At 44.1% G+C, this 11,326-nt stretch overlaps 1 protein-coding gene across 1 annotated transcript in view; it reads right to left on the bottom strand.

Moving 5' to 3' along the window:
* Positions 1-7,416: 7,416 nt before the first annotated feature.
* LOC126204225 (neuromedin-K receptor-like) overlaps positions 7,417-11,326 on the bottom strand; it is a 188,688-nt gene continuing 184,778 nt past the window's right edge. The window contains exon 6 of the mRNA XM_049938622.1: positions 7,417-7,560. Within this exon, the coding sequence (XP_049794579.1) occupies positions 7,417-7,560 (144 nt within the window). The remainder of the gene's footprint in view (positions 7,561-11,326) is intronic.

Raw genomic sequence — 11,326 nt, 5'->3', positions numbered from 1 at the left:
GTATTTTTTTATTTAATTCGGGCTCTTTCAGCAAACTGAGAAATTTGTTGCTCCACGGCGGCCACGTGTTTCTCGTCAGGTAAAAGTCACTGTTTGTCATTGGTGATATTCCACTCCCTTATCACACAACGCCAGTTAGCTCACGACAGTTCTAAAAGGTGAAAGGTGATAATGGCAGAGGTTCCTAGAGTGACACGAAACACACCGTTGATGTAGATCCCATAAAGCGAGGACGCAGACGGACTTGGGTAATTCGGGTCGACACCACAGTATATTGGGTTAACACAGGTGCGTAATCTCTGTTGCCCTAACACACCTGACGGCGCTAACTGGGCGTGACTACCTCCCAGACGCAGTTACATCGCAAACAAACTTCCAATTGTCTATTATCTCTGTCTCTCGATATACCGTCGTTTGTGTTAAAATGTACCTCAACGAAACCGGGCACCGAGTAGCCTGCTACCTTTCACTGCCAGGATAAATAACATCCGCCACATATGACTGCATTTCCACCATAGGAATGGCGTGGCCTTGTTGTTTTTCTTTTTCTTTTACTGAAACTATAGAATTTTGAGAGAACGGTTCTTTCAGCACCTTCTCTAAATTTCACCTCCTGCCGCAACCTATGGCTCTTCGGTACAAATCTCAGTCAATATTTATAGCACCAGCTACGATCAGTTCCTCTCTCCGTGACTCTTTTATAAACATTTATATCTGTTCATTCCAATAACTAAAAAAGTAAAACACTCAGGAATAGCCTTTGATTTTAAACTAGCAGAAGGTCTACATTAGATTTAAGAGAGGAAACACTAATGCGAAAATTTGAGGTCATTTGATGTTCACTGGAGACCGATTCTTACTACCGTCAACGGATATTTTGCATAAGGACCAAGAAGACAAGAGAAATTAGGCCTCGTGCGGAGGCCTATAGACAGTAGATTTTTGGACGACATGGTTGTGGAGATGAAGCAGCGATTAGTATGATTAATCAATTATTCAAAAACAGTCTTCATCGCATTTATTATTATTATACCGCCAACCGGTTTCAACCCGTCGTAGGGGTAATCTTCTGGGCGTTTACACCATTGGCCGACTGCTGGTGGTGTCACTCCTGTCTACATAACGGCAGGGAGTTGATAGCTGGCGCTATAATAATAATAATAAATGCGATTAAGACTGTTTTTGAATAATTGATATAGACAGTAGTTTCTCCATCGCTCTATTTGCGATTGGAACAGAAGAGGAAATGATTATGAGAGTACCATACGGTGGCTTGCGGAATATGTATGTGGATCTAGAACCTACCACCCGGCAGAACATGTGTGCATCCTGCAACAGTCCTCAGCACCAATAAAGCCTTCATCCGTCCTATGCATTTGCTGTGTGAAAGTAACTTAAGTAATCGCTTTACCAAAGTTCTATTCATTTTCGCTTCTCTAGACGAATACATTACCAAATACTCACTACCGTCTCACTCTTCACACACATTTCCGGCTATCCTATACACCCCACGAATTTGACTCCAACAATTCCATTATTTGTCCTCTAATTTCTAGTCCTTGTATGCTTCCGAATCTATACCTTAACAGACTACATCTTCCAGGAAAAAAGAAAGAAAGAAACGTCTTGACAATTGCCACGTCGTGGATATCTAACAGATCCGCTATCGACCCCCACAAGAAGATTCCCTTTCCTTTTCCCATCCTTTTTTGAACTTTCGTCCCCATAACCATGGTGTGACCACCACTCCAGTTAAACCTATAGTATGTCCCATGTCTCCCTACCATTCAATTTCCTTCGGTTACTCCTGCTCCCCTATATCAACCGTCCTGCTCCATTGATACCCCACGCTTTACACAACCAGATCCACTCAGACATTCCTGCCTAGAGGTATCAGCTCGAAATATAGGCCCTTACCGTTTTAGTACAGTGAAGTCCTTCACCACTTTTGTCACCAATATCATCAACATGTAGCCATTTACTTGATGCCACTAGCCCACACTCTGCCGTTAAATATGAGTGAATAAATTGATAAGAAAGGAAAAAGTCGTTACATGTAAATATTGATTTGAAAGTTAGTTCTAGACCTACTTCCTTAATGATACGTTTACTTCGAAATGTAACAGAGAACAGAACATAATAATGTTGCTCAAAATTACTCAAACACGTTGTCCAAATGTATGGAAGCACGGCGTGTAGACAAATATAAAGGTCTCTCGGTGAGGTGATTTAATAACATATATCCAGGGTTCCAGCTTCGATATTGAAATTGAAAATGGGAGGTCCTTTCTGTGCTTGTGGTCGTAGCTTTATAATGTTATGGGTTACTTTTTTCATGTCTCTGTGCTAAACATGTGTAATGTAAAGCTTGTATAAATTGTCGTGTGTTATAGAAGAAAACAGAGAAATTTTTATTTTAATATGATAAACGGTAATAATAGAGGAGAAGGAAATGAAGTTGTATATTTCTTCACTGGTTCTTTATTTGCACTGGGAAACACAGTGAAGGGAATATTTATCAGCGACTATCAATTACAACTTAGGAATCTATTGGACTGAAATAACATAGCCTTATATATTATTTTGTAGGCATTAATATTGCGAGATAAACCTTTCCTCCGAGCAATAGTAGTGTGTATTTAGAAACAAGAATTCCGTGACTAATAGATTTGAAATTTCGCTTTAAATTCGAACTGATGAGCGATCTTGCTGCACCTCATAGAACGGGTATTTCTAGAGTGAACGATGAACCGCGACAGACTCCTTCTGGGTAGACAGCTGAGACGTAGCAATAATTTTCCCTGATAACTGTAAGTCGCAAGACAGAACGGAAGTTATAAGTTTAAAAATACAGTTCTCATTAAACACATTACGATCGTTAAACACATTAGTTGCAGCTTTGCTCAGTGCTAATAATCAACAACAGTGGCGTAGTCCACAGGTTTCACGGGTCGTTCTCTGGTGTACACATGCCTCAGGCTACGTGTCAGCCGTCAGTCTATCCAGAAGCCGTCTGCCGTGGTTAACTGTTCGCTTTAAGAACATCAGCGCGATGAGATACAGCGAGATCGCTAATCAGTTCGAACAGAAAACGAATTTACTGATCTGTTAATCGTGGAATTCCAGGTTCTAATTACACACTGTTGTTGCTCGGAAGAAGGGTTGGCTCGTCATCAACATCTACATTTACATCTACGTGGATATTCTGGAAATCATATTTGTTCCTGGCAGAGGGTTGATCCAACTCTTTTCACAATCTCGTATAGCGCGCGGAAAGAACGAACACTTATATCTTTCCGTACGAGCTCTGATTCCCCTTATTTTATCGATGTGGTCGTTTCTGCCTATATAAGTCGGTGTGAAAAAAATATTTTCGCAATCGGAGGAGACAGTTGGAGATTGGAATTTCGTGAGAAGATCTCGTCGCAACGAAAAACGCCTTTGTTTTAATGACGTCCAGCCCAATCCTGTATCATTTCAGTGACACTCTCTCCCATTTATCGCCATTATACAAAACGTGCTGCCCTTCTTTGAACTTTTTCGATGTAATCCGTCAGTTCTATCTGGTAAGGATCCTACACCCTGCAGCAGTGTTCAAAAAGAGGACGGACAAGCGTAGTGTAGGCAGTCTCTCTAGTAGATCTGTTACAATTTCTATGTGCCCTGCCAATAAATAGCACTTCTTGGTTTGCCTTCCCCACAACATTTTCTGTATGTTCCTTCCAATTTAAATTGTATGCAATTGTAATTCCTATGTATTTAGTCGAATTTGCGGCCTTCAGATTTGACTGATTTATGGCGTAACAGAAGTTTAATGGATTCCGTTTAGCTCTCATGTGGATGACCTCACACTTTTCGTTATTTACGGTAAACTGCCAATTTTCGCACTATACAGATATCTTTTCTAAATCATTCACCGGTCTGTTTTGATCTTCTGATGACAGCGTCATATGCAAACAACCTAAGACGGCTGCTCGGATTGACTCCTAATCTTATATAGGTAAGGAACAGCAAACGGCCTACAACACTGCCTTGAGAAATGCCAGAAAATACTTCCGTTTGACTCGATGACAGGAATTCACGCATCCAGTCATACATCTGAGACGATATTCCATAAGCACGTAATTTCACTACAAGGCGCTTGTGTGCTACTGTGTCAAACGCCTTCCAGATATCCAGAAATATGGAATCCATTTGAAATTCCTTGCGAGTAAAGAGCTAGTTGCGTTCCACAAGAACGATGTTTTGTAGATCTGTGTTAGCTGTGTGTCAATAGCCCGTTTTCTTCGAGGTAATTCGCAATGTTCGAACACAATATATGTTCCAAAATGTGCTGTATATCGACATTATGAAATGGGTCTTTAATTTAGTTAATTGGTGTACAGTCTGAAATGGAGGACTTGCTTTTATTAAGTGATTTAAGTTGCTTCACTACTCCGAGGTTATCTACAGCTATGCTACTCATGATGGCAGCTGTTCTTGATTCGAACTCTGGAATATTTACTTCGTTTTCTTTGGGGAAGGAATTTCGGAAGACTGTGTTTACTAACTTTGCTTAGGCAGCACTGTCTTGGGTAGAATCTCCATTGCTATTGCGCAGTGATTGCGTTTTTCCGCTGGCATAATTCACATACGACCAGAAACTCTTTGGATTTTCTGCCAGGTTTCGAGACAAAGATTCGTTGTGGAAACTGTTATAAGCGTCTCGCATTGAAGTCCGAGCTATATTTAGAGCCTCTGTAAGAGATTACCAGTTTTAGAGATTTTGCGCCTGCTTAAATTTGGCACGTTTATTTCGTTGTTTCTGCGACAGTGTTCTAACCCCTTTTGTTTACCACTGGGGATCACCTCCGTCGTAAATTTTTAATTTGGAAGGAGTGGAGGTTGTCTCTCAGGAATGTGTCAAGTAAATTTTTATCTGCTTTTTTGAACTGGTATGTTTCTCGTTTATTTTTGGAGGATTTGGGGGTTACAATATTCAGTCTCGCTACGACAACCCTGTGTTCACTAATCCCTGTATCTATTTTGATGCTCGTCATTAACTCAGGATTATTTGTTGCTAAGAGGTCAAGTGTGTTTTCATAAACGTTTATTAACTGCTCGAAATAATTTTCAGAGAATGCGTTAAGGACAATTTCAGATGACGTTTTGTGCGTACCTCCGGAATTAAACATGTGTTTTCGTCAACATATCGAGGGTAAATTAAAGTCATCACCAACTATAATTGTGTCAGTAGGATACATGTTTGAAATCAATTTCAAATTTTCTTTGAATCTTTTAGCAGGCTTATCATCTGAATTGGGAGGTCGGTAAGAGGATCCAATCATTATTTTATTCCTGTTGCCAAGAATGACCTCTGGCCGTAGTAACTTACTGGAACTATCTACTTAACTTTCGCGATAATCTAAACAGCAACAAACACGCCACCGCGAATTTTGTTTAAGCTATCCTGTCGGTACACCGGTAGGTTCTTCACAGAAATTGTGGTTGAACTTATCTCAGGCTTTAGCCAACTCTCAGTGGCTATATCGATTTGGGCATCACGGCTTTCTATTAGCGTTTGGAGCTCTGGTATTTTCCGAACACTGCTACGACAATTTACAACTGTTATACCGAAGGTTCCTTTATCTATGTACGTTCTTCCTCTGTTCAACCCGCACCCTTTGTGACTGAAGCCCTTTTTATGTTTTTCCTCTAACCTACAAATTCGCCCAGTCCACGCCACACGGCCCCTGCTTCCCGTGTAGCCGCCTCCTGTGTGTAGTGGACTCCTGACCTACCTGTATTCAGCGGAACCCCAACCCGATACCCAATCACCCCATGGCGTAATTCGAAGAATCTGCAGCCTGCACGGTCGCAGAAACGTCTGAGCCTCTGATTCAGACCCTCCACTCGGCTATGTACCAGAGGTCCTCAACCGGTCCTGTCGACAATACTGCAAGTGGTCAGCTCTGCTTTCATCTCGCAAGCAAGACTGGTTGCCTTTACCACTTCTGTTAGCCGCTCGAAACCAGAGAGAATCTCTTCCGATCCAAAGTGACACACATCATTAGTACCGACGTGAGCCACATCTGCAGTTGGCTGCTCCCTGTGCTCTTAATGGTATCCGGAAGCACCCGTTCCACGTCTAGAATGACTCCACCCGGTATGCACACGGAGTGCACATTGGCTTTCTTTTCCTTGTTGGCAGTCAAGTCCTTAAGGGGCAGCATATCGCGCCTAACGTTGGAGATTTCAACTGTCACTGCAATTGTCGGATCTTGTAGGCTGAGAGGTTTCCTCTGGAACAGGACAGGCGACTGCATCTGTCTGTTAGTGTCAGCCACAGACAGCACCTCTAACCTGTTTGACAGATTAACCAGGGAGGCCTTACGTGCGGCTCCCTGCGAAGTGTTTCGCCGCCTGCTACGCCCCGGAGCGACCTCCCACTCGACCACAGGTGAGGGGTCAGCAGTAACTGGGCTGGCTACCGGTGAGGACCGATCGGAGGGCTCGGACATGCTGGACGTCCGTTGGATCCCCACAGCCGGCCCACAACAGTGGTGCCCATCCACTGCAGCTTCAAACTGTGTAATCGAAGCCACGACAACCTGGAGTTGAGAGCGAAGTGTCACCAACTTGGATCGCACCCACACACAACAATCGCAGTCCCTGTCCATACTAAAGACCGTTGGTAACTAAACTACCGAGATAATTGGTCAAACTATCAGGACCGTGGAGGACCGATGTACTGAGCATAAACGGCACACACGATTACAACAGCCAAGTAGATCTACTATTGCCGAACATTGCTTGTATACTGGTCATCCCATGTTATATAATAACACCGACATATTGGCACGCGCGTCCAGCTATTGGGACAGTGTTATTAGGGAGGCAGTTGAGATTAAATTAGCGAGCAACCTCGTTAACAGGGATGAAGGTTTCTGTTTAAACTCTGTTTGGAATCCGGCTCTCTCCCTTGTCAAAAAAAAAAAAAAAAAAAAAGAGGGACAGAGTCAATGCTACCTCACCTGCGAATTGATAGTCTCTCTATCAATAGCTCTGACTTTGGTCATCTTTGCTGGCACTAGTGTTCAGTGCGTGTGTTATCTTTCCTGCTTCAGTCCGAGAACCGAGGTTTTAAATTTGCATGTACGCCGCCTGTCCGTTGCAGTTTGCCTTGAAGATGGCGGGGTGTTCTCATGCCGAAATATCGGCGGTCGCTGAAAGTGTTACCTGGCTGAATTCCCGGAAGTTATTAGGAAGTTGTATACGCCAAGAGAAACTCAGGTCTCACAACGACTACACTGCTTTCCGCGTCCCACACTGTGACACGCTTTATGCAACCTACACTTCTAGTGGTGCCACCTGCCGTCTGTGGGTCGTCATTGCATGTTGACGTCGAACGTGGGCGGCGATCATCTTAATATTGCTTTAACTTGTAATACCGTAAAGACCTCTCAATCTCATTGTCACTGAAAGCAAAAGGAATGCATGCATTACACACTGTTTGATGTAGTGCCATATATCTTCCAACACATGTACATGTAGTATACAAACCATCAACATCGCAACTTGCTGTAACACAAAAGAATAATGTAATTTGTAACTTAATTTATTTGAAGCAGTAACCGCAACATTTTCCCTTTTTTGTTCACGGCCGCCTTTGCGGCCGAGTATTTGGCAAACGCCAGTAAGAAGTGGCTTAGATCCGCCACTGCCGTCGTATCATGATCACCGTGTCCAGAATGAATGATTTTCACATTGATTTTCAGCCGATATAGATGGGTAGGGTAACACTCCTGTCCTAGCTTCATGCCCTTGAGAGACGTCACATGACGTCGAGTAAGCTTCATCGAGGTGTACTGTGGCTGAGAAGAGACGTTGGGTTCTATGGCCACGCCATAGTGGCCCTTATTGTGCTGGGAGATGTCCCATTCACAATTCCAGTCGTGATAAGCAGATTCATTGACCGTGCCGTTGTAATCCGTACAATGATGATGATGACGACGATTTTTGGCTTGTGGGCGCAGTTGTCAGTTTCCGTACACATTCCCAGTCTTTACACAGTCCAGTCCCGCAACTTACGGAATGGCGACAAAATAATGAAAACAGTACAAAATCCAGTTCCTGGGTGGAGAAAATCCCTGATCCGGCAGCGAATCGAACCCGGGACCCTGCCATCCTGAGGCAGCAACGCTAGCTACTAGACCACGAGCTGCGGAAAAATTCGTACGAGCGATCGCTGTCGGACATAACTGTTCTTCCGTAATGCCCCTCTTAGTGAGGCCATCCATAGTTTCATTTCGGAGAATGGCTTGATGCCCTTCTATCCGAAGTACGCGGACGATAATGCCTAATGTCCACGCGTCTGTTATGACCTCCAAGACATTCACGACATGGCTGTTAGTCTGTTTATCAAACGCTGGCTGTTGTAGAATCTTTGGGAGCCCGCGAGGATCAATACTAGTGGGCAAGTCTGTGTGCCATAGTAAATAGCCTCCCAGATGGCCCATGAGTCCGCCGTGGAGAAACACGATTCTGTCGGCAGTGCCAGCGTTTGGTATACCAGTGGCCAGCTACCGACTTAGACCATCTACTATGACTAGTGACGTTTCTCTTAAGCAGCACCGTGAGCAGAGAGCTCTAATGTGAACAAAGAAGTTGCTTTTCCTCAAGGAGTTGTAAAAGTTACGCATTGTGTTCGCGTCAAAAGTTTCAAGTTTAACATCTCCTGAAATCCGACACTATGGTTCGTGTAATTCCTATTCCATTCTGTACCATTTACGGTTAGATACTTTTAGCCGAAGTTTCTTTTAGTCTGAGAGGCTACAACGAAACAGGACATTCGACGCGTTCTGCATGCATCGAAGAGCACTCTCGCGGTGGAGTGCGGAACTCAATTACATTACTGAGGCAACACCGGGCGGGCCAGCGAGAGCGCTAACACGCGACCTCGCCGCGGCGGAACAGACGAACCGCTCTCTGGCACCTGTGAATTGAAGGCAAATACGCCACCCAACTAGCGACAAGTTTGATAGTACCCGTAGCCCAGCCAGCCTACCTCATACAGTACAAACGGCGTATCATATGCATGACCGACCCAGGGCTTCTTGTTTGCATATGGCTCCACAAAGATTCCATAAAGTCTGATGATCGTAACAGCAGGATCGCATCCTGTGACAAGTGAAAATGAGTCGGCAGCAGAGATATATTTTGGTCAAGTGAGTGCGAATAGAAAAGATACGAAGCAAAAATTATAAAGGCCTAGAGCTACGTAAAAGCAAAATCTAACGTGTAATGATGCAACCGGAGAAGCTCTGTGATATGAGACAAGGTAGGACAGATTAAAGCAGAAGGGATCATGAGTAAATGTGCCACAATCTGCACATGGGCCAAAGTCATTACCACCTTAGTATTGAAGAAGTAGCTGTAGCTTTGTTAGCAGACCGCCTATTATGAAAACAACTGCTCTTAATAAATGTGTAAACATGTCTCTGCACCTTTTTGCCACTGTCGGTGGACACCTCTTGTTTTCCACATTTCTGGGTTCTCTAGGACCTTGTTTACATTATTGTATACTAGTAGCGGGCCATGCTTAATGTTATATTCGAATGTTGTTGTTGTTGTTGTGGTCTTCAGTCCTGAGACTGGTTTGATGCAGCTCTCCATGCTACCCTATCCTGTGCCAGCTTCGAATATCCGTGCTTATTTCATTATCCTCTGTTGTGGAAACGAACAGAAAAAAAAGCAGTGAGTCTTTTATGAGGAAATTCACTCCAAGGTTAACAGTTTTGCACTTAACAAAACACAATGTTTACGTCGCTATTGTTTGCCCAACACTTATTGATGTTCAGTTCTTTTTAAGAAATATGAATATCATAAAATGCTACTCAGGAAATACTCCGTACCTCAAGATCTCTCAGCATCACTGTTTGTACAGAAGTACGTCACTGCCCAGTCAGATTAATGTGACCACACGTCAAAGGCCTGAATAACAATGTTTTTCAGGGCCCGCAGCTAGAGAGCCAGTGAGGTTCTGGAAGCTACCGACAGGGATGTGGCGCCATGCCGACTCTAGCGCCGTTGCCTGTTGAGAATCCATGCCGTGAGCAGCACGATTTGGGCCTGAATGCCGGCCAGAGGGACCGAGCGGTTCTAGGCGCATGTTTGGAACCGCGCGACCGCTACGGTCGCAGGTTCGAATCCTGCCTCGGGCATGGACGTATGTGACGGCCTTAGGTTATTTAGGTTTAATTAGTTCTAAGTTCTAGGGGACTGATGACCTCCGATGTTAAGTCCCATGGTGCTCAGAGCCATTTTTGGGCTTAAATCGGTGGAATTTAGTCACCAGGGAAACACGGTAAACTCATTGTGGTACTCTCCGAACCATGCATGTACACAGTGAACTCTGTGACAAATCGCACTGTCCTGCTGGTAGATGCCATCGTTACGACGAAAAGACCAGCTGCTTGTAGAGGTTCCCAAGGGTACATACAAACCTGTGTTGATTCATTGTGTCTTCCAGAATGACGGGATCACACAGGGAATTACGCAGACCGTAGGGCTCCCTCCTCCAGTTTGAACCCTTTATACGGTTGTTGCGGGGTATTTGCTTTCAGGCGTTTCACGGTGACGCGGGATGAAGCGTGATTCATCTCAAAAATGAGCCCCTACTGCCACTCGGTGGACATCCTGTAGCAGTACTGTCGTGCCAATTCCAGTCTGTGGAGGCGCCGGATTACCACGCATGGATTACTTTTAACAACGGCAGCAGTGTAATAGTTTACAAATTCAGCCATTTCGGAAACACTTCTGCCCTAAGAACGAGCACCAATGATTATACCCATTTTACGTCCGATATATCGCTTCGTTTCTGCATTACGACAGCGACTACAGTGTTTTCCGATCCCCTCAAACCGACACGCTGTATTACCATCCACTACTAGTGCTTCCATGAGCCATGTCGCCTGTGAGTGGTTATTGCTCGTCGACCTCGAAAGTAGGTGGTCGTCACGTTGACGTGTCTGGAGCGTGATTTTTAACAGAAAGAAGATGGACACAGTCAAGATTTAGTTTTTCTCTAAACTTTTGGACGTTCTAATTCACTAGTTCGGACACTATGATGCCAAGAAATGCTCTGCAGGCTTAACCACGAATATAATAATTTCTGGAGGAATGTAGTGAAATTGCAAACTGTGTGTGCTTTATGTCAAAAAGTGAGATGTACCAGTGACATTAAATGGGAAAATGCGCTTGCTATGGAATCCCTGTAGACTAAAGAACGGTTCGAGGTGTCATTTCCGGATGTCTTGCACGTCTACAGACTTGGATGCAATACCGT

This window comes from Schistocerca nitens, chromosome 9 (assembly GCF_023898315.1).
Source record: "Schistocerca nitens isolate TAMUIC-IGC-003100 chromosome 9, iqSchNite1.1, whole genome shotgun sequence".
Classification (NCBI taxonomy): Eukaryota; Metazoa; Arthropoda; class Insecta; order Orthoptera; family Acrididae; genus Schistocerca; species Schistocerca nitens.
Note: the sequence above shows the minus strand (reverse complement) of the source record. Positions and strands in the feature narration are given on the sequence as shown.